General features: G+C 60.6%; 1 protein-coding gene across 1 annotated transcript in view; it reads right to left on the bottom strand.

Annotated features, from left to right (window-relative positions):
- Positions 1–10,062: 10,062 nt before the first annotated feature.
- The window catches only part of ITGA2B (integrin subunit alpha 2b), a 30,017-nt gene continuing 16,724 nt past the window's right edge, over positions 10,063–23,355 (bottom strand). The window contains exons 21-25 of the mRNA XM_074978802.1: positions 23,122–23,250; positions 21,874–21,987; positions 20,460–20,561; positions 18,639–18,761; positions 10,063–10,961 (exon numbers count right to left, since the gene is read on the bottom strand). Of these exons, the coding sequence (XP_074834903.1) occupies positions 10,848–10,961; positions 18,639–18,761; positions 20,460–20,561; positions 21,874–21,987; positions 23,122–23,250 (582 nt within the window). The 3' untranslated portion in view covers positions 10,063–10,847. The remainder of the gene's footprint in view (positions 10,962–18,638; positions 18,762–20,459; positions 20,562–21,873; positions 21,988–23,121; positions 23,251–23,355) is intronic.

Raw genomic sequence — 23,355 nt, forward strand, 5'->3', positions numbered from 1 at the left:
GGGGCCATGTCCACACTAGCCCCAAACTTCGAAATGGCCACGAAAATGGCCATTTCCCATGAGCTGATGGGAATAAGGGGACTTTGAACTAGGCGGGGTCCTTTCGAAAAGGAGCCCCGTCAGGACAAGCCACGAGGCGCGTCAATTTCGAAGTGCCGCAGCCGCCCGCATGTTAATGAGGCGCTGAATATGCATTTCAGCGCTTCATTAGTAAACTTCGAAATGGCCATTTGCATGGCAATTTCGAAGTTTGGGGCTAGTGTAGACACGGCCTTTAGGGCCCAGAAGAACCTGTGTGGAGTCAGTGAAATCAGCTTTCAGAGCCCCTCACCTGAGTAAGGAGGGAGGGTGGCTGGTGTGAGCATTAGGAACAGCTGGAGAATCTGTGGGTTTGCTTGTGTGGCTTCTGGCCGGCCAGAGATACTTAAATGGCTGGCTTGTTCGCCTTATTGCGAGGAGACCCCAGTCTGGGCTGTAAGGGATCCAGTTTCAAGCAGTTGCCCAGGGTTGGGTCTCTCGGCTTGGCCCAGAAACCCCCTAAATTTTGCACCTGGGCAAGTTAAGTTCTGTCAGCCTGCGGGGTGGCTTCTCCTCTGTGAGGTCATAGTTCTGTGGCAACTGGCCTGTGCCCTGACCTGTGGGGCCAGGCTGCCCCAGGCCACAGCCTGCTCCCTGCCTTGTGGGCACAAAGGCATCCCAGCAACAAGCTGAGGGATGAGGGCTGGAGGGTGGGCCAGCCTGGCTGCATGGCCCATTCAGGGTGGCTAAGGGCCAGGCTCCACAGGTGGTGTGGTGAGTCATTAGCCCAGTGCAGCCTGTGTGTCCTGTCCAGGGCACTTATGTGAGCTGCCCCAGTCCAAGCCCAGGCTCTCCAGACTGCCCAGCCCCCAGGACTCAGGTGCTGACCACGATCACCCCGAGAGAGCTGCTGTGGGGCGGGGGACAGAGCTGCTGTGGGGCCGGGGGTGTGAGGGGAGATTTCAGTTGCGGGGCAGCAGGTGCAGAGCAGTGGGGCAGCTGTTGGGAGGGGGTCAGCTCCCAGCTGTGGGGCAGGGGGTGGGGAGTCCAGGGTCAGCTGTCAGGATGTGGGGGGGCTCCCTGCTCTGGGGCGGTTTATGGGCTGGTGCTCCAGGGGAGTGACACAGAGCTCTGTTGGGGACAAAGCAACTGGGGGAGGGGCGGGTGTACTTGGGGATCCCCTGGGGCCAGCACTGGCCTGGGAAACTGGGGGTTGGGGGTTTAGTCCGTGGGGGGGGCCTGTCGGGGGCAGGGTCAGTTAAAGAACCGGCTTCGGACTGTGGGCCGGGCCGGAGGGGAGCTGCTGTCGGACCCCATGCTGGGCCAGCTCCAGGTAACTGACGCGGCTCAAGGGGAAGCCATCAGGGCGTGTCGTGGGGCAGTTCTAGGGCCTGTGCTGCTTGGCAGCTTTATCGGTGACCTGCAGGAGAACGTCACAGGCTGCAGACAACGCAGCGTGGAAGAGACGAGACTGCCCCGCTCAGCAGCCCAGGCCCAATGCTGACCTCCCGCCTTTGCCCCATTTCCCGGAGGGGCTGCAGAGTCCGGAGGGCCATTGCCTGCGTGTGAGATGCCATCCCACCGAAACTCCCATCACCACCATGCGCTGATGCTGGGCTGAGGGAAACTGAGGCACCCACAAGACAGTAGGAAACACATTGTAACAGGGAGCCCAGCAGCCCCTCCTTGTAGCGGGGGAAAAGGCAGCTCAGCTCAGGAAGCTGCTAGTGCTGCCTCCACCAGATCTCACTGCAGGGCCTATGTCCCTTCCTGTCCAGCTCTGCCGGTCACCTCGGCCTCGGGCCGCCTGCCATGGAAAGGCCACCTGGTGGGGGGGGGGCCCTGCGTGGTTCCTGTAGCCCTGAGAGCTCCCAGCCTGGGCCAGCTCTCCATGTGTTTGCCTCTGTAGCTGCAGGTGCAGTGACAGCAAGCGGCTGCCATGGCAATGTGCCAGCTGGTCGCTGGTGCACCCTGGGGTGCAAACGAGCGTGGGGGGGATCATGTGGCCCAACTTACAGGGTCTTGGGGAAACCAGCTGAGCACAGCCCATCTGGCCTGGCCTATTGACACCACCGTGCTCGTGCACCAGCTCCAGCCGTCCATGCCGAAGCAGCGACGGGCCTGGGGCCTGGCACTGGCCAACCCCACAACCGAGACAGGGCACAAGTCTGTCAGGACAGGCAATTTCCTGGGCAGGTTCCATGAGGCTCCAGAGAGTCATAAATAGCAACAGGGCAAGAGGAGTTGCTTCCAGAAAGATTCATCATGCCCAGGAAGGAGCTGCGCCTCCTCCAGCCTTGTGGGGACGGGCATTGGGCTGAGCAGAGGCCCCGCTCGGCCAGCAGCACATTTGTGGCCTGTTACGTGCTCTCCGTGCTGGTAGCCGGTGAGCCCCATGGTGCGCATGTGGCCTTGGGCATCGTTTCGGAGTGTGCCTCCTGGTTTGAGGGGAACTGCTCAGAAGTAGCCAGCAGACAGCTCAAGGAGGGGCAAGGTGCTACCCTCAGCCCCTCGGAGGGTGGGGGGGGAGACGGGTTCTGTTCTCAAGAAAGGCGCCAGATCCCAAGAGGGCCCCTGAGGAACAGCAGCTCCCTGCCTGTAAGGAAATGAGACTTACCAGACCCCAGCGGCAAGGTGGCATCAGCGTAAAGCAGCCTACATGGGGACGGGGTTGAGTGGCTGGTGAGACAGGAACCCTCTTGGGATCTGGTGAGGTTCAAGGTGCGGGTGTCCCGTGGATTTGTGCAGAGGAGTCTCATAGTTTCGGCTGTTCTCTGGCCCGTTTTACGCGCTCCTGACATCGGCTACGTCTACACGTGCACCCAACTTCGAAATAGCTTATTTCGATGTTGCGACATCGAAATAGGCTATTTCGATGAATAACGTCTACACGTCCTCCAGGGCTGGCAACGTCGATGTTCAACTTCGACGTTGCTCAGCCCAACATCGAAATAGGCACAGCGAGGGAACGTCTACACGGCAAAGTAGCACACATCGAAATAAGGGAGCCAGGCACAGCTGCAGACAGGGTCACGGGGCGGACTCAACAGCAAGTCGCTCCCTTAAAGGGCCCCTCCCAGACACACTTTCATTAAACAGTGCAAGATACACAGAGCCAACAACTAGTTGCAGACCCTGTATATGCAGCACGGACCCCCAGCTGCAGCAGCAGCAGCCAGAAGCCCTGGGCTAAGGGCTGCTGCCCACGGTGACCACAGAGCCCCGCAAGGGCTGGAGAGAGAGTATCTCTCAACCCCCCAGCTGATGGCCGCCATGGAGGACCCCGCTATTTCGATGTTGCGGGACGCGGATCGTCTACACGTCCCTACTTCGATGTTGAACGTCGAAGTAGGGCGCTATTCCCATCCCCTCATGGGGTTAGCGACTTCGACGTCTCGCCGCCTAACGTCGATTTCAACTTCGAAATAGCGCCCAACACGTGTAGACGTGACGGGCGCTATTTCGAAGTTACTGCCGCTACTTCGAAGTAACGTGCACGTGTAGACGCAGCCATCGAGTCCACTTTTGCTGCTGCTGTATAATGAGCAGATGTTTTCTGAGCACTGTCACCATCGGTCTCTCCTGGGCTAACTGCTGGTTTAGTGTCCGCGCAGCCGGAATGATGTTCTCCTGTGTGCTTTACTTCAGCTTCAGCAGCGCTGAGTTCCAGCTAATCAAAGCAGCAGAAATGGCGCACTTTAAAGACTAACAAAACGATTGATTTGGTGAGGAGCTTTTGTGGGACAGACCCACTTCTGCAAATCTCCTGGTTTGCTGAGAGCCCTTAGCAGTCAGTTTCGGATTTAACCGTCTTCAGAAGTTTTGTATCATCTGTGAATTTTGCCACCTCACTGTTTAATCCTTGTTCCAGGCACTGTTCCCTGTTCAGACCCTTGGGAAACACCACTCTGAAAACTGACCTTGTAGTCTTACCCTTTGGTTCTCACCTATTAAGCAGTTCCTAGTCCAGGAGGGGACCTTCCCTTTTATCCCATGTCTGTTTACTTTGCTTATTAAGAGCCATCGGGGGGTTACATTGTCAGCGGCTTTCTTCCAGTGCAGATACACTGGATCGCCCTTGCCTACACGCTCTTGGGCCTCTCGAGGAATTTGAATAGATTTCATGTTAACCCCCCCAGTCCGGTTCATCTGTGGCTGATAATCTATCGCCCCGCGTCTTGGCCAATCTCCCTGGAGCTGATGTCAGACTTCCCAGCCCAGACTAGCCCACGTTGCAGCTGGATCCTTTTTAAACCTTGGTGGTACCAGCTCCCCCTCCCCAGGCAGCAGGTGCGGAATTGCTGACACACGACAGTTTCAGCCCTTTGTGCCTTCCAGTCTCTTGGCACAAGAGCTCCTGGGCCTAGTCATGCTTAGTGTTTATAAGCTTGTTCCCCAAACCTGCCCTGGGGGCAGCATCGTGCTGCCGCAGTGACTGGCCCCACGCCCCACCCCTCCCAGGGCTCTGCACCCGAATGGTCAGAGCAATCACATTCCCGCTTACTTCAGCCCAGCTGTTCCACGCGGAGCAGGTTGCAGGGAGCCAGTGCAAGGGAGCCGGGGTCCCTGCACAGCCCTGTGGGCTCCTGTCCCATCAGGTCTGTGTTTGGGGTGCCCATGCATCCCGAGTTGAACAGACCAGTCCGTTATTCAAGCCTCCTGCAGGGGTCCCCAGCAAACGGCCCCGTGTTTGCCACTCCAGCGCTCCCCTGCTGTTCTGGCCGTGGCTGTACAGCCCCAGCCATGCCACCTGCTGCTGGGGGCTGGGGGGGTGCGTGCAGGCAGGCCGTGGCCAGCAGGGGGTGCTCTCGGACGGGGTAGGGGCTGACAAGCACCCATCGGGGAGGAGGGGTACCCTGAAGGTGATGTCTGTGTCATTCCCAATTGCACCCTAATGCAGGTTTTCAGTGGTGGAGGGGGTCTGCCCCCTTTGAGGGCAGCTGCTCACGTGGGCCTCAGGCCAGGTGGGGCGTCAGGAAGAGGGGAAGTCAGGTAGAAGGAGATGAAGCTGTGGGGGTCTCACTGTGTATCCACGAGCCTTTTGTGCCTGAACCCCTGTGCCCCCCGCTGCTGCAGACAGGAGCCGCAGGGTCAAAGCCCCAACCCCCCCCCCACATGCTCCCCCCGGCTGAAGCCCCAGAGCCTCCTCTCCCACCTCGCGGCCATGGCTGAGGCTGTGGGGCCCAATGCTGCAGCTCTGGCAGCTCCTGTAGGGCTGAAGTCTCAAATCCCACCCCCTGGAAGTGAAGTCGGGAGGGGCAGGGCTGAATCCTGGGTACCCACTGGCCCCCATTCAACAGGACCATCCCCCGCAGCCAAGGGCAGAGCTGCAGGGTGCTGGGGGAATCCCCCCAACATCGGTGAAAGCGCCAGGCAGTGCCGGGAACAGACACCCCCTTTTCTCGCCCACAGACCAGTGCAGAGTGTTTGCAGCACCAAGCCCCCATGATCCCCAGTTCCTCCCATCCATAGGAGGGATGGGGCAGAGGAGGTCGTCAGGCCTGGGCATGGGTGAGGCATCTGACGTGGTGATGGCACTGAGCTTGTGATAGTCCACAGAAAGCTGGACCGACCTGTCCGTTTTGGGGACCAGCACCGTGGGAGAGGCCCTGGGCTGGAGGAGGGTTGGCTCATCCCCAGGGCCAGCATGTCCTCGACCTCCCATCCTATGTTCCGGGCCGTCTTCCCTGCAGCTCTGAACATCGCACACTTGATAGGGGCATGGGCGCCTGTCTCTGTTCAGTGCACAGCCAAGCCAGTGCATCCGGGTCTGGCAGAGAACAGCTGTTGGTGTGAATTCAGCACCTCCCTGATCTCCGTCTGCTGGGCAGAGGTCGGCTGCTCAGAGCGAATAGGTTCCAGCAAGGAGCCGGCTCAAGTGCCAGTGAGCAGATCCGCCAAGGGATCATCCCCTGCCCCTCCCAGTGCCTGCACACGGCCAGCACCAAGTTCTCCCTGTCCCAGTACGGTTTTGTCATGTTCACACGATAGACCTGATGGCTGCGAGCCCAGTTTCACGACATAGGTCATCTCATGTAGCTGTTTGACGATCTTGAAGGGGCCATCCCAGGCTGCCTGCAGCTTGTTCCGCCACATGGGTACGAGAACCATCACTTGGTCCCCATTGGCGTAGGCTCGGGCCCGGGCATTACGGTCATACCAGACCTTTTGCTTCCTTTCAGCCCTGGCCAGGTTCTCCCTGGCCAGGCCCATGAGCTCGGCGAGCTTTTCCTGGAAAGTCAATGCATATCGTACCACTGACCCCTTCGGGAGAGACCATCCCCTCCCATGCCTCTCTTAGCAAGTCCAGGGGTCCCCGCACCCTCCATCCATACAGCAGCTCAAACAGGGAGAGCCCTGTGGATTCCTGGGGCACCTCCCTGTGTGCGAACAGCAGGTGGGGTAAGTACTTGTCCCAGTCTCGTGGGTGCTGGTGTATAAAGGTTCTCAGCATCTGCCCTAAGGTCCCATTGAACCTCTCCACCAGCCTGTTGGGCTGCGGGTGGTAGGCTGTTGCCCAGGTGTGCCTGACCCCACACTTGTCCCATACACTTCGTAGCAGAGCTGACATGAAATTGGACACTTGATCTGTAGGGATCTCCTTGGGAGGGAACCCCGCCTTGCTGAAAATGGCAGCAGCGCATCTGCCACATCATCAGCCTCGATAGAGGTCAGGGCCACTGCTTCTGGGTATTGCGCAGCAAAATCTACCACCACCAAGGTGTATTTCTTCCCACAATGTGTCGCCTTACTGAAGGGCCCCACTATGTCCATGGCCACTTTCTGGAAAGGCTCCTCTATGATGGGCAGTGGCCTCAGGGCGGCTTTCCCTGTGTCCCAGGCCTTCCCCACCCTCTGGCAGGGGTCACTGGACCAGCAATGCTGATGGACAGCTGCAAAGATTCCCAGCCAGAAAATGTTCTGTAACAGCCTCTTCCCAGTGCACTGGATCCTCTGGTGTCCTGCGAGTGGGACCTCATGGGCCAGGTACAGCAGCCTGCAGTGGTACTTTTGGGGAACCACCAGCTACCTCCGGACCCCCCCACGGCTCCACTTTGCAAGTGGGAACCCATTCCCAGTAGAGGAATCCCTTCTCCCATAGGAATCTCCCCTGCAGCGGGGCTGAGCTGAGGCTGGCCGGTTCCCTCAGCTTCTGCAAGGAGGGGTCCCTGCAGCTGCAGCTGGAACTCCCTGGCCCAGGAAGGGGAGGGAGTGGCTTCTCCCTCCCTGTCTGGCTCCAGGACCACCAGCCTGGGAGACCCAGCTCTTGGGGGCCCCCCGACTCCCAAGGCAGGTCCCTGTGGCTTTGGCTGGGTATCCTCCCCTGAACCCGGGGAAAGCCCCTCACCTCCTTTGGCTGCGGGTCAGGACCAGGGCCCGAGGATGTTCACCCAACCAGTATCGGAGGGGTAGCCATGTTAGTCTGGATCTGTAGCAGCAACGAAGGGTCCTGTGGCACCTTGTAGACTAACAGACATCTGAACAGCATCTGAAGAAGTGAGTTAACTCACGGAAGCTCATGCTCTAAACTTTTCTGTTAGTCTATAAGGTGCCACAGGACCCTTCGTTGCTGCCACCCAACCAGTGCTCCAGGTCGTCCCCCATCAGTACATCAGCAGGCAAATGGCTGTGCATGCCCCCTCCTTGTGCTCCCATTTCAGGTGCACCCTCGCCATGGGCACTTTGAAAGGGGTCCCATCGATTCCTGTTAGTGAGGTGGGAATTGGGCATCATCCGGCCCGGTGCCACCACCCCAGGCCGGGCCAGCATCATGTCTGCGCCTGTGCCCCAGAGCCTCATGGCGTCCTCCCATCCACCTTGAGGGGTGTGGGGCACTGTGCATTTGGGCCCCCTGAGGAGCTCGTCTGTGGGATCAGCTGTTGCCAAGCTGGCAACCTGTCAGCTCCTCTGGCCACTGGGATGTCACCCAGTTGACCCCTTGAGCCTCTGGCCTGCACAATTTGTCTGGGAACTTGGGGCACTGGGCCTGTCTATGCCCTTTCTGCCCGGGTCTTGTTGTGCCCCTCAGCCCAGATGCTCTGCCTAGCTCCTGGCTGGCCCTCTTGTGGGCAGATGGCTGGCCCCATCAATGATCCCCTCTGTCGCACCGCCAGGACCCAGTCTCCCCGGGATTCCCTTTCCAACCTGGCCCGGCCGTTCGTGAACTCATCAGCCAGCTTCCCCACGCCGCGTGAGCCCTCTGGCTTCCGGTCCTCGAGCCACCTCCTCAGGTCCGGCGGGCACACTCCGTAGAACTGTACCAGGACCAGCCCCTTCACCAGGTCCTCTACAGTCTGGGCTCCCACCCCAAACACCCACTTGCAGTAGGATTGTGTCAGGCGGGAGGCCAGGTCTACGGAGCTCTTCTCCGGCCCCTTCTGCGCCTCCTGGAACTTCTCACTGTACATCTCAGGGTCAGCCTGAACTGATGCAGCAGGGCCTGTTTGAGCCGTTCGTAGTCCCCAGGCTGCAGCCCCTCCAGCTGGCTGAGCACCTCTGCAGCCTTCTGATCCAGCAAGGGGGTGAGCTGCTGGAGCCATTCGGCTGGGGGGACCTGGTGCACCTCACAGACTTGCTTGAAAGAGGTAAGAAACCCATCCAGGCCCCCCACGTCCTTACACTGGGCCAGCACGAGCAACTCCAAGTGACAGCTTTTGTGTGTGTGTGAGAGTGTGAGAGAGACGGGGTGGGGGGGCCTCCGTTACCTCTGTGTGTGTGTGAGAGAGAGAGAGACATGGGGTGCCCACAGGCAGGCTCCTGCTGAGGGTAACGGAAGTGACCAGTTGACACCTCTGGGCTGCAGACAAAGGGGAAGGTGGAGCCTGAGGGGTTTGAAGTGGAACTGGGAGTTGCAAAGGAGTTAGTTTGGGAGAGAGATACAGAGGGGGCAAGACCTCAGCTCAGGGATCCCCTCGGGGCCTCCTCTCCCCAGCATGGATTGGACTGGCTGGCTGTGCCGACTGCACTGACTCCTCTGTACGACGCTGTGTCCTGTCGGCTAATAAACCCGCTGTTCTCCTGCTGAGTGAGAGTCACTCCTGCCTGCGGATGGAGCGACCCTGAACCCCATTACACCGGCTGCTTCCCGCTGGGATGGAATCGAGCCCCCTCAATCAGTCATTCTCTTCCAGCCAGGTAATCAGCTGGGCCTTGGTCACCTTCCCCATGGTCAGGCCCTTCTCTCTGCACAGCCCCACCAGCCAAAGCTGCAGTGCCCCCCACCTCCTAGGAACCACTTTGTTCTGCCTCCAGCACCCGCAGCTCTTGTGCGTCTCCTTCCTTCTACTTTGTCCAGTCAGTCACTGCTGAAAGCCCATCTGCGGAGGCAGCGCATCCCACTGCTAACATCAGCTGTAATGGGGTTCAGGGGTCCCCAGGCTCTGCACCCGGCCGCAGGCAGGAGTGACTCTCACTCAGCAGGAGAACAGGAAGTTAACTAGGTGACAGGCACAGCTCAGTGCAGAGGTGTCAGTACAGCCGGCAGAGACAGTCATTCCAACCCAGCCTGTGGGGAGGAGCCCGAGGGGTGCCCCAGCTGGGGTGTAGCCTCCCCTCAGCCCAGGCTGGCTGTCTTCCCTCTCTGCCCCCTGCGTCCAGCTGCCGCCTCTGATTCGAACCCAGCTCGGCTCCTCCCTGCTCTGTGTTCAGGGCAGAGGCGTTACCGGCCAGCCGAGCGTACAGCCCCGGGGTCCTCCTTAGCCGCTGGCAGCTGCTCTGCCCCTCACACATCCAGCCTGAGGCTCACAAAACCACCCACTCCACCACAAGCCCTGTGTGCCTCGTCCATCCAGCCCTCCATCGTGCAGGCCTGGCCCTCAGGGGGCAGGGTACCCTGAAGAACACGGCCTCTGGCCCCTCCCACCCGTGGCTGCCTGCCCCACCTGTGAGCCAGCCGCCCCCGTGGGCACAGGTGCAATCCCACGGCCCCACCAGCGCAGAGATGGAAACGAAGTGGGCTCATGACTGCAGCGTCCCTGCACCCCCGACTCCGTCCCAGCAGGCAACGCCAAGAGCCGAGGCCAAGCCGCCCCAGGCCCAGGGAGCTGGCACTGCTGCCCTGCAGGGGCAGGAACCAACGCCCCACAGAGCTGCTGGGACCACGTTTATTGCACAGCACAAGCAGCAGGAGCAGGCTACAATTCCCTGCCCCCGCCCAGAGCAGGCGTGGGGCACGAGAGCAGCCCCGAACCCCAGGGAGCAGCTGGGGGTGGGGCTCAGCAGCCCTCGGGCTCCGCATGGGTGGAAATGAACAGGGGCAGAGGCACTGTGGGCCCGGCCCAGCACTGCCCAGCCCCGCGGGGCAGCAGGCTCGGGGGTCAGGAAGGAAGCTCCCCAAGGCAGATGGGCAGGAACCGGATGTGGGGAGATCTGCCTTTCGCTGCTGCCGGGGGGGGAATCTGTAACCTGGTCGGTTCCCTGCTGGCTGTGGGCGTGGCACAGGGTGGGGGCGGAGCCATGGAGGGGCCTGGCCCGCAGAGGGGGCAGATGAGCTGATCAACCAGCAGGTGGCAGCCCCACCCTGAGTGCTGGGTGCAGCACTGACCTCCCAGCTGGGGCTGCTGGCATGGGCGGTGTGGGGGCATGTTCCTCTCACCAGCTCTGCCCACTTCTGCTGCGGTACCTGCACATGCCCCTTGCAGGGCACAGCCCCTGCCCCTTGGTGGGGAGGGTGGCTCCCAGCAGGGCAGGGGGCCTGGGCTAGGAGCTCATGGCAGGCCAGCACTGCACTGGAGGGGGGCGGGGCAGGAGGTGGCCGTCCAGCTGGTAGGCTCAGGCATCAGCATGGCTGCGCCGTGATCCTGTGGGCACAGGCTGTGGGGGGGGGGTGCTCAGTGGGGAGGTCCCCCCGGCTGGCCCCTCATTGTGCCTGGCTCCTCTGTTTCCGCACTCGTTAGCGCCTCGTCCTCGTCGGTGGGTGGCCGCGTCCGCTTGAAAAACCCCAGCTGGAAGAGAGGGACAAAGTGACCCCAGGGCCCCCCCAAAGCAGCCCCCAAAGCAGCCCACCCCAGCTGCAGCCCCATAGCATAAGACCACAGTTCAGCTCTGGTTGGCTGCCTTCCCCACTGCCCTGCCTCCTGGGGAAAAGGCGCCAAGCGGAGCTGTGGGAAACAGGGAACAGGAGAGAGCTTCTGCCCTGCCCTGGGAGGGGGCCCACTGCAGCCCCCCGGTCAGGGCTGGGAGTGTGGCACCCAGGGGGCAGGCTGGTGTGCCATTGGTGTCATTCCTGCAGTGACAGCCCCTCCCACCCCACGCCTCCCAGACCCCCGGGTGCCCCCACGCTGCTCTCCCAGCCGTCAGGCCCCCAGGGCTAGAACCCGGCTCAGCAGAGCTGCCTGCCTGTGCTCATCTGCCAGCCACTTGCGGTGGACAACAACTCTGGCCAGTCCCGCCTCTAGAGTTTGACAGGCAGCTGCCTCGTGGCTCCTGACGGGCTCCCCACTCTATCTCCAAGCAGGGCGTGGGCAGAAAGTGCCGACAGCAGCCCCAAGCTTGGACCTCGGTTAGGTTTCGATTTCATCCCCTCACCTGGGCCCTGAGACCAGGAGGCCTGGAACCTGACTACAAACTCCTGTGCCAGCCTCCTGCTCTGCCCATTGGGCATGATTGCCCTTGCTGGGTGCCTGAGGGTGTGGCTGGCCCAGCTGGATCTGTACTGAAGGCCTAACCTAGGGTAGCTGGGGGGCAACAGGCCCCTCTCGGCCTGCCCCCGAGGGCTCTGGAGGTGCCTGGAGGGGCTGACCTCTCCCGGGAGCCCCCCACCCCTTGAGAGCAAGCGGCACAGCTCACGGCAGAGAACCAGGCTCTGCCCAGCCGGCAGTGCTGGGACCACCTGCATGGCCAACAGTGCAGGCCTAGCAAACCTAAGGGCAACCCTGCCCAGGATGAAACCACTTCACCCAGGGAATGCAGCCGCCCCCCCAGCATGCCTAGCTCCAGCCCTCTGGGCACAGGCACCGCCCAGCATGGTACAGTGAGCCCATCCAGCATGCCTGGCACAGAGCCCCACCTTCTGCAGAGCACAGGTGGCCTGGCTACAGAACAAGAACATGGCCCTATGGACTAACCCAGAGCCAAACCCAGTCCCCGGCTCCAGCCCCGCTCACAGAACGGTTCAGTGGGGACCTCTGGAAATTCAGGCGGTTGTTAACCAACGCTGCCTGCTGTTTCTGCTCCGTTCCGGCTCTATGCGCCCCACATGCACCACCACCCCACCTGAAAGGTGTTCTCGTTATGAATCTCCTGATGCAGAAGACTGGGACTGGGCCTTGACCCTATGTGGATGGCCGAGCCGGTGACGTCGGATGGCGCAGCCTTCCTCCAGGTGGTCTCTACCACCTCTGACGATCCCTGTTGTGCCCACATGGCAGAGGCAGGGACCAGCCTCCTCCTCTGCCCCCTGCCTTGGGCCACACCTCCAGCCCCATGTAGGCCAATGTTCCAGTGGGGGCTGCAGCAGGAAGCCAAGGATAAGCCAGTGGGAGTGGAGGCCCAGACTGACCTCGATGGCTTAATCTGTTTTGTTCTATGGCGGTCCTGAGGCTCAGTGAGCAATGCCAGCAAGCAGGGGGTCCCTGCCAGTGCCTGACCAGCGGCTCTTGTCTACCACCCTCAAACCCAGGCGCTAGAGCACGAGCCCTGGGGAAAGTCAGCATGGCCGCTACTGCAGAGGGCCTGCCCAGGCTTTTGCCAACTGCCCACTCTGGGTGCCAGCCTGATGGAGCTCAGGAATGCCCATGCCCAAGCCCAGCAGAGGGGTGGCCCAGGCAAGTTCTGAGATAATATCACCTACTCCTCACTGAGATGCATCCCAGGCCTGGCACATACTTCTTGGACCCGGACTTCCACGCCCACCTCTGTGTTCTGGAGACCCTCCCCGGCTCCTGCCACAGCGGGGCACAGATGGGCTCGGTGCAGTGAGAACTTCAACCATGCTGAGGCAGCCCATGCCTGGGTGCTCTGGTGCTACCAAAGACAGTCCTCAACCAAGTGGCACTTGGAGGTGGCTCCTCCTATCATCAGGCAGTGACACAGGTGATGGTGCCATGGGAAGTTGCCATTTGGGATTGTCGAACTTCCTCCCATCTGGGGCAATGCACCCTGCCCCGTGACCCTTGGCACGCCGTGGCTGGTGGCTCAGGCTCCATGTCTACCGGCAGGAGCACCAAGTGAGTCTCTGCTCAAGTTCTGCCAGGGTCTGCCTGTGTGCGCCAGCTGACAACCCCCCGAGCCAGACACGCACCCTGGACCCGACCACGGGTGCAGTGAGATCAGCACCAGAGCTGACTTTGGCACTGTCCCCCACGCAGTGACTGCTGTGAGGTCCTCCAGAATGATGCCATTGACACCACACTGCACCATGGGATTAGGACTGAGCTGCACCCAGGGGCTGAGGAGCCACTTAGGCCCATACCCACGTGTGGCAGACCAATAGCCATGGGCTGCAGAAGCCTTACAGAGGACAGATACATTGAGTGCTGGGTAAGGGGGTTTCTGTTCCCTGCGTAAAAAAAGCCCGAATCTCATTAAGAGCTGGTCTACAGCAGCAGGCAACATAGACACCGGCAGCCAGTTAGAGCTGAGAGGCTCACCTTGAACAGGATCCCCCTCAGGCAAAGGAGGCAGAAGGAGAAGAGAAATGGACCAGGAAGTGATGCTGGAGAGCAGCGGTGTGGAGGAAAAGGGAGGCTCAGCAAGGTACCAGAGAAAGCTGCTAGTGGGAAGCAGTGGTGGAAGCTGCCCAGGGAAAGGCTAGTGTGATTGGACCAGCAGGAATACCCCCCATCAGCTGCTGCTATATAGGGTCTGTGGGGCAGGGCCACAGTAGTGGGTGGGTGTGGGCTCCTCCTACCCCTCCCCCGGAGAGCTGCCCCAGCAGGACGGGACGCTAGGGCCATTGAGGAGACTTGCCTGTGGCGAGAGTGGCTCACCTCTGGGAAGACCTGAGGCAGCAGGAGGGTCGCTGAGCATGGGCCCCAAAGGCACAAGCAGGACAAGGGCCCCTGGTGCCTCATAGCTGAGCTGGGCTGGGCTGAGTCCAAGAAAAGCGACCCTGGTGCCCGCAGGCCAGGGCCCTGCCTCTAGCCCCCCTCAAGCTGTGGGCAGCAGGGAGCACCCCAACCAGGGGAAGGGGCGGGGGAGGCTAAGGCCCTGCAGGGCTCGTACCCCAGTCTCAAGTCCGCCACCCAAAAGCAGCAGTGACCACCCACTAGTACATGGCCCTCTGCGGCCACAGACGTGGGCAGTCCTGCCTCAAGGGCTCTGCCAGGCAGCCTCCTCCAGGCTCCCGATTGGCTCCCCACTGCATGGGAACCCACCTGCACCTCCTGGGGTCACCTGGCCCTGCTCTGCTCCCGGACTCCTGGCTTTGGTCTCGTCTCCTGGCCCCGACCCTGGAGCTCTCTCTGCCCCTCACTCTTGGCACTGACCCTGGCCTGGAACCCAACTACGAACCCGCCACATCCCCCAGCCTCAGGGCTGCCCCTGCAGTGGTGGCATTCAGCTCCTGGTGCCACCCCCCCGACGGACTGTTCCGGCTGCTGGCACGTGCAGCAAGGGCCCCCCCACCCTCCAGCTGGGCTGTGACAGGTTCTAGCATGTACAGGGAGCCCCCACCTCACTCCACCCCAGCTGGGCTGTTCCGGCTGCTGGCACATGCAGGGAGCGCCCCCCCCAGCTGGGCTGTTCCAGCTGCTGGCACACGGAGGGAGCCCCCCCAGCTGGGCTGTTCCAGCTGCTGGCACATGCAGGGAGGCCCCCCCCCAGCTGGGCTGTTCCAGCTGCTGGCACACGGAGGGAGGCCCCCCCCCGGCTCATTTTCTAGATCATTGATGAACAAGTTGAACAGGATCGGTCCCAGGACCGACCCCTGGGGAACACCACTAGTTACCCTCCTCCACTGTGAAAATTTACCATTTATTCCAACCCTTTGTTTTCTGTCTTTTAACCAATTCCCGATCCATGAAAGGATCTTTCCTCCTATCCCATGACCGCCTAATTTACATAAAAGCCTTTGGTGTGGGACCGTGTCAAAGGCTTTCTGGAAATCTAGGGATATTATGTCCACTGGGTGCCCCTTGTCCGCATGTTTATTAACCCCTTCAAAGAATTCTAATAGATTAGTTAGACGCGACTTCCCTCTGCAGAAACCATGCTGACTTTTGCCCAACAATTTGTGCTCTTCTACGTGCCTTGCAATTTTATTCTTTACTATTGTTTCTACTAATTTGCCTGGTACTGATGTTAAACTTATCGGTCTATAAGTGCCAGGGTCTCCCCTAGAGCCTTTTTTAAATATTGGCGTTATATTGGCCGTCTTCCAGTCATTTGGTACCAAAGTGGATTTAAAGGATAGGTTACAAACCACTGTTAATAACTCCGCAATTTCACATTTGAGTTCTTTCAGAACCCTTGGGTGAATACCGTCTGGTCCTGGAGACTTGTTACTATTCAGCTTATCAATTAACGCCAAAATCTCCTCTAATGTCACTTCAATCTGAGAGAGTTCCTCAGATTTGTCACCTAAAAAGGCTGGCTCAGATTTAGGAACCTCTGTAACATCCTCAGCCGTGAAGACTGAAGCAAAGAAATCATTTAATCGCTCCGCAATGGCACTGTCTTCCTTGATCGCTCCTTTTATATCTTTATCGTCCAAGGGCCCCACTGCTTTTTTAGCGGGCTTCCTGCTTCTAATGTATTTAAAAAACATTTTACTATCGTTTTTTGAATTTTTGGCTAGCTGTTCCTCAAAATCTTTTTTGGCTTTTCTTACTACATTATGACACTTAATTTGGGAGTGTTTGTGTTCCTTTCTATTTTCCTCACTAGGATTTGACTTCCACTTTTTAAAAGCTGCCCTTTTCTCTCTCACTGCCTTTTTAACATGGCTGTTTAGCCATGGTGATTCTTTGTTAGGTCTCTTACTGCGTTTTTTTATTTGGGGTATACATTTAAGTTGGGCCTCTAGTATGGTGTCTTTAAACAGTTTCCATGCAGCTTCCAGGGATTTTAGTTTAGTTACTCTACCTTTTAGTTTCTGTTTAACTAGCTTCCTCATTTTAGTGTAATTCCCCTTTTTGAAATTAAATGCCAGAGTGTTTGACCGCTGCAGTGTTCTTCCCAACACAGGAATATTAAAAGTTATTATATTGTGGTCACTATTTCCAAGCGGTCCAGTAACAGTTACCTCTTGGACCAGATCCTGCGTTCCAGTCAAGACTAGATCGAGAATTGACTCTCCCCTTGTGGGTTCCTGTACTAGCTGCTCCAAGAAGCCGTCATTTAAGGCATCAAGAAATTTAATCTCTGAATCCCGTCCTGAGGTGACATGCACCCAATCAATATGGGGATAATTGAAATCTCCTATTATTAGTGTGTTTTTTGTTTTGATAGCCTCTCTAATCTCCCTTAACATTTCAGCATCACTATCACTGTCCTGGTTAGGTGGTCGGTAATATATTCCTAATGCCATATTCATATTAGAGGAATGAATTGTTATCCATAATGATTCTATGGAACATTTTGATTCCTTTAGGATTTTTGCTTCATTTGATTCTATATTATCCTTCACATATAGTACCACTCCGCCACCCGCACGACCTGTTCTGTCTTTCCGATATAATTTATATCCCGGTATGATAGTGTCCCACTGATTGTCCTCATTCCACCATGTTTCTGAGATGCCTATTATGTCAACTTCCTCCTTTGATATGAGGTACTCCAGTTCACCCATCTTATTAGACAGACTCCTAGCATTTGTGTAAAAGCACGTTAAAAAACTACCGCTATTTATATGTCCGCCTTTCACAGACGCGTTGGATTTTTTTATATGCGATTGTTTCACATCTGATCTTGCCCATATCTTATTTCCCACGTTCCCTATCTGACTAACTTCTAGGGAATCCCTATCTATGGAGCCTCGTGTAAGAGAAGTCTCCGTCCGATCCAGGTGCTCCCCCGCACCAATCGGCTTTCCCCCACCTCTTAGTTTAAAAACTGCTCTACGACCTTTTTAATGTTTAATGCCAGCAGTCTGGATCCACCTTGATTTAGGTGGAGCCCATCATTCCTGTATAGGCTCCCCCTACCCCAAAAGTGTCCCCAGTTCCTAATAAATCTAAACCCCTCTTCCCTACACCATCGTCTCATCCATGCATTGAGACTCTGAAGTTCTGCCTGTCTATCTGGCCCTGCGCGTGGAACTGGAAGCATTTCAGAGAATGCCACCATAGATGTTCTGGATTTCAGTCTCTTTCCTAGTAACCTAAATTTGGCCTCCAGAACATCTCTTCTACCCTTCCCTATGTCATTGGTACCGACATGTACCACGACCACCGGCTCCTCCCCAGCACTGCCCATAAGTCTGTCTAGATGCCTCGAGAGATCCGCAACCTTCGCACCAGGCAGGCAAGTCACCATATGGTTCTCCCGGTCATCACAGACCCAACTATCTATATTTCTAATGATCAAATCCCCCACTACTAACACCTGCTTCTTCCTAACGGCTGCTGCTTCCTAACGGCTGGGCTGTTCCAGCTGCTGGCACACGCAGGGAGCCCCCCCACCCCACGACTGGGCTGTTCCAGCTGCTGGCACACGCAGGGAGGCGCCCCACCCCCCGGCTGGGCTGTTCCAGCTGCTGGCACATGCAGGGAGGCCCCCCCAGCTGGGCTGTTCCAGCTGCTGGCACATGCAGGGAGGCCCCCCCAGCTGGGCTGTTCCGGCTGCTGGCACACGCAGGGAGGCCCCCCCCCCGCCTGGGCTGTTCCAGCTGCTGGCACACACAGGGAGCCCCCCCCCAGCTGGGCTGTTCTGGCTGCTGGCGCACACAGGGAGCCCCCCCACCCCACGACTGGGCTGTTCCAGCTGCTGGCACATGCAGGGAGGCCCCCCCCAGCTGGGCTGTTCTGGCTGCTGGCACACACAGGGAGGCCCCCCACCCCACGACTGGGCTGTTCCAGCTGCTGGCGCACGCAGGGAGGCCCCTCCCCGGCTGGGCTGTTCCAGCTGCTGGCACACACAGGGAGCCCCCCCCCAGCTGGGCTGTTCTGGCTGCTGGCACACACAGGGAGCCCCCCCCCAGCTGGGCTGTTCTGGCTGCTGGCGCACGCAGGAAGCCCCCCCGGCTGGGCTGTTCCGGCTGCTGGCACATGCAGGGAGGCCCCCCACCCCACGACTGGGCTGTTCCAGCTGCTGGCGCACGCAGGGAGGCCCCTCCCCGGCTGGGCTGTTCCAGCTGCTGGCACACACAGGGAGCCCCCCCCCAGCTGGGCTGTTCTGGCTGCTGGCACACACAGGGAGCCCCCCCCCAGCTGGGCTGTTCTGGCTGCTGGCGCACGCAGGAAGCCCCCCCGGCTGGGCTGTTCCAGCTGCTGGCGCACACAGGGAGCCCCCCCACCCCACGACTGGGCTGTTCCAGCTGCTGGCACATGCAGGGAAGCCCCCCCCAGCTGGGCTGTTCTGGCTGCTGGCGTACGCAGGAAGCCGCCCCCAGCTGGGCTGTTCCAGCTGCTGGCACATGCAGGGAAGCCCCCCCCAGCTGGGCTGTTCTGGCTGCTGGCGCACACAGGGAGCCCCCCCACCCCACGACTGGGCTGTTCCAGCTGCTGGCGCAGAGGGCCCACCTTCCACATGGCACAGATGAGGAGGACAAGCAGCAGGATCCCGGCCAGCACAGCCAGCACGACCCACTGGGTGGGGATCTCCTTCTCGGCGTCCGGGCTCACCCGCAGCACCTCTGTGTAGGCCTGCAGAGAACAGCCAGGTCAGTGTCCGCCACAGCACCAAAGCGGCAGCTGGAGGGGCCTGGGGAAATGGCTGAGCCCTCCCCCAGGGTGGGAGCTGCAAGGGGGCTGCCCCACTTGCTGAAGTGGCTGCAGTTACCTCGGCAATGGGCCAGCTCCGTGTGTGCTCTGAGCATCCCTCCCCTACCCCGAACTCACTCGCAGGCAGGTACCAGGCTGTCACGTGCCAGGGTCTCACATGGGGCCTGGAAGCCATTTTATGTGTCCAGCGTCTCTGCTGCCCCAAGCAGTGTGTGTGTGGGGGGGGTGCCTAACGAACACGGGGGATGTCCTGAACCTGTGTGTGCTACACACGTCTCTTCCGTGTCTGCAGGTGGAGCCGTGCCTAGTTGTATTGGCAATGTTTCAGTGCTAGGCTTCACAATGGAGGTGTGAACTCAGCGCCAGCCAGGGCACTGGGCTGGAAACACCGAATCCGCCTCCCAGCAATGTGGGGCCTGGCCGTGCAACGCAGCCCGCTGCTCAGCTGAGCTGGGCTGAGCAAAGGAACTTCCATCAGATGCCCAGACATCCTTTCCATGGCAATGACTGGGGGGTGTGTGCTGGCAAACCCAGCAACCAATGGCATTTGACTCAGTGACTCACCTGGACCAGGTGACTCTGACCCTTAAGGCCTATGGGAAGCAGAAAGGGCTTTGTCCCTGGACACGGGGGAGAACCAGGTGGACCTAGCAGTGCCCAGCTTGGCCCTTTGCCTTTTGTTCCTGTTTCAAAGGCTCCGTGTTCCAGCACGCTGACCCCAGCTGGCCGGATCTGCGATTCTCCAGGAACTGAAGCTCTGTGACCCGGGGCTATATCCCTAATGGGATGGACTCTCAGAGACTTTCAAGAGGCAGCAGATAACACCACAGGCTGCATCAGTGACTAACCGCCCTATGTGAGGTATCACTTTAACAACCTTCTCTAACCCAGCTCTCATTTGGTTAATAAACCTTTAGCTGTTTAGATCTGAAGGATCTGGGCTTTTGCGGGGTGGTTTGGGTAAGATCTGAGTATATATTGGCTGGGAGCTGGGGCTGGGCCCGGAAGAATGTGGGTGGAGTTGGTGAAAGAGGTTTAATAACCTCTCACCTGGCCTGGGGGGTTGCTGGTCTGGGCTGGGGAAGCAGCTGGGAAGTCTGTGGGTTTGCTTGGGGGGTTTCTGGTGGGCCAGAGGGGCTGGCAGAGGTGCTGTGGAGGCTGCTTGGACTTGCCTGGGTGAGAAGGAAATCCCAGCCCAGGGCTGTGAGTGACCCGGTTTTAAGCAAAGGTACCTGGGTTGATCTCTCTCGCTGTGCCCAGAACCCCGTCACATTACACAGGCACCTACACCCCAGGGTGCCACTCGTGGGCCCCAGGTGCAGGATGCTTGTACCCACACCCTCTGTGCCCAGGGGCCAAGCCAAGCCACTGGCCACCCCCTCAGCCAGGGCACCCCGTGCTCCTGCGAAACCCTGAGCCCTCGCCAGAAGCCCCGGCCTGGCTGTGACCTGTGTGTTTATGCCAGCCCTGGGGTGCATGGCATTCAGCCCGCCTGTGGTCCGGCTGCTCAGTGCTGGGGCGGGGCCCGGGGCCCTAGGACCCACGCCAGCAGGGTACCCCATGGCTAATAGTGCTCAGCCCAGGGCTGCCACGGCCCGCCCCCAACCCCCCCCGGCGTACCGTGGCGTTTCCGTGGGGCAGCGCTGTGGGCTGGATGCGGTAGGGCATGGCGGAGACGTTGAACCAGGCCTGCGACTGGATGATGAACTGGTCCAGGGGCCGCTGTGGGGAGAGCAGGGGGGGAGCGGGGGCTTGGGTTGCTGGTGGAGGGAGTTCTGGGCACTGGCAGGTTGGGGCTGGAGCAGGGCTGTGACGGGGATGTAACAAGCAGGACCCCCCCCCACCCTCTGCTCCGCTGTGGGGCCCAGCGCCCTGGCCACCCCACCCCGCCCTCTGCTCCACTGTGGGGCCCAGCGCCCTGCCCCCCCGGCCCTCTGCTCTGCTGTGTGGCCCAGTCCCCTGGCTACCGCCCCCCCGCCCTCTGCTCCGCTGTGTGGCCCAGTGATCTGCCCCCCCGCCCTCTGCGCCGCTGTGGGGCCCGGCGCCCTGAGGGCAGCTGCGGCATCTCCAAGCTCAAGGGACTCAGCCCCAGAGCTGCAGCTCAGCACTTCCTGCCCTAGGGAGCCCAGACTCCTGGCTTCGGTCCCTGGCTCCATGACAGGCGCTCCAGCCACTCACCAAACCAGGTCCCTGCTTGGCTCAGCAGCTGGACCGAGGGGGCAGCACGTCTAGTCATCCAGCCTGTCACGGCTCGTGACTCAGTTTCCCCAGCTGCCAGCCTCTGCCCCAGAGCACCTGACAGAGCCTCCGGGTTGGGAAGCTGCACTGCAGGGGCCCTTCCCTGCAAGACCCCAGCACAGCCACCCCCTGGCCCAGCACAGCTCCTCGGGGTCAGCCCTCACTCCGGGAGGGGTCAGCCCATGCACTCAGCTGGAGCGGCCCCGCGAGACCCCAGCACGCCCACCCCCTGGCCTGGCACAGCCCCTCGGGGTCAGCCCTCACTCCGGGGGGGGTCAGCCCACACACTCAGCTGGAGCGGCCCAGGCGCCTGGGCCCGTCACTGCGCAGGAACGCGCTGTACAGTGCTGGAGAGCCCTGTTGTGCTCAGAGAGCTTAGCGCTGGGGCTGGGGCTGGGGGGCTGGCAGGGGCCCGCTCCCGGCAGAGCTCAGCACTAGCTGGGTTTTGGGGTTGGGGAAATGAGACGGGGTTGGAGCGAAGCGGAAGGTTTGGGGGTTCTGACCCCACCATTTGGGCAGCGCCAAGCCCAGGCACGTCCAGCCCAGAGCTCTGCCCAGCTGGCTTGTGCTGCTGCTCCGCAGGACCTCGCTTGCTGCGCAGGAGGCTGGAACACCCGGGCCTGCTGCCAGACGCTTGGTGCGGAGCCGGCGTCCAGCCTCCCTGGCAGCCCTGCGCCCAGGCCCCATCCCGCGGAGCCGGGCGGAGGGTTCCCTGCATGGCGCTGTGCCTCGGCAGCTGCAGCCTGGCCGGGAGGTGCGCTCCTGCAGTTCCAAGCGGTGAGAAGCCGCCGCCCACCTTCCTGACGCTCTGCAGCCACAGGACAGAGCGCACCGTCACCAGGGCCCGCTGGTCTCGCTCCAGCGCCTCCACCGTGCACCGCACCACCACGCAGGGCTGGCTGCTGCAGTTCTGCAACAGGATGGAGCCGGTCAGTCCCGCCCCTGGCCTGGCCCCACGGCTGCAGCCCCGCCCCACGTTCCCTGGCCTGACCCCCTTCCTGCAACCCTGCCCCACGTTCCCTGGCCTGGCCCCACGACTGTAGCCCTGCCCCACGTTCCCTGGCCTGACCCCCTTCCTGCAACCCTGCCCCACATTCCCTGGCCTGGCCCCACGACTGCAGCCCTGCCCCACATTCCCTGGCCTGGCCCCACGACTGCAGCCCTGCCCCACATTCCCTGGCCTGGCCCCCTGTCTGCAGCCCTGCCCCACATTCCCTGGCCTGGCCCCCTGCCTGCAACCCTGCCCCACGTTCCCTGGCCTGGCCCCACGACTGCAGCCCTGCCCCACATTCCCTGGCCTGGCCCCCTGTCTGCAGCCCTGCCCCACATTCCCTGGCCTGGCCCCCTGCCTGCAGCCCTGCCCCACATTCCCTGGCCTGGCCCCCTGCCTGCAACCCTGCCCCACATTCCCTGGCCTGGCCCGACGACTGCAGCCCTGCCCCACGTTCCCTGGCCTGGCCCGATGGCTGCAGTTCTGCCCCACGTTCCCTGGCCTGGCCCCCTGTCTGCAGCCCTGCCCCACTTTCCCTGGCCTGGCCCCACCCCCTGTAGCCCCGCCCCACATTCCCTGGCCTAGCCCCACCCCCTGTAGCCCTGCCCCATGTTCCTTGGCCGGGTCCCCTTTTCCCTGGCCCTACCCCCTGCAGCCCCAGCCCTGCCTGCGGCCCGCTGTAGGATTTGGACCCAAGGACTGGGGGGTTAATTTGTCCCCCTTTTGGCTTATGTTCCTCCCAGGAAGGTCCCAGCCTGGCAACCAACTCCGGAGCAGACACAGGGCCCACCAGGAGCCAGGGCTGGAAGGTGCTGGCCTTCCGCTGCAGGGGCGGACGGAGCCATCTCTCTGACAGCCTGGTCCATCTCCCCCAGACACTCTGCCTGGGCTCCCAGCCACTCCCTGGGCGCAGGCCCCAAACCATCATCTGGCCTGCTGGGGCCACCCCCTTCCCACTCCACCTCCCAGCCACTCCCCGTCCCCCCCGATGGCTCGGCCCAGCCCCCGCTGGGGCCAAGGCCCTGGGCAGAGAAATGCCCCTCTTCTGCTCACCACCAGGGTGGGCTCCCGGAGCGTGTCTGGCTCTGCCTCAGCCTCGGCCACCTCCCATCTCTCCCGCTGGTGGGCCGGCTGGTCGTTCGTGTTGTGGCCAGGGGAGGCCGTGGACTTCTGGCTCTCCAGCTGGAACAAGAGGGGACAAAGCCTCATCTCTCATCCCAGCACTGCGGGGACAGGCCCCATGGACCAGCATTCGGGCAACACAGGGATTACTCAGGCCTCTCAGCC

This window comes from Carettochelys insculpta, chromosome 28 (genome assembly GCF_033958435.1).
Source record: "Carettochelys insculpta isolate YL-2023 chromosome 28, ASM3395843v1, whole genome shotgun sequence".
NCBI lineage: Eukaryota > Metazoa > Chordata > Testudines > Carettochelyidae > Carettochelys > Carettochelys insculpta.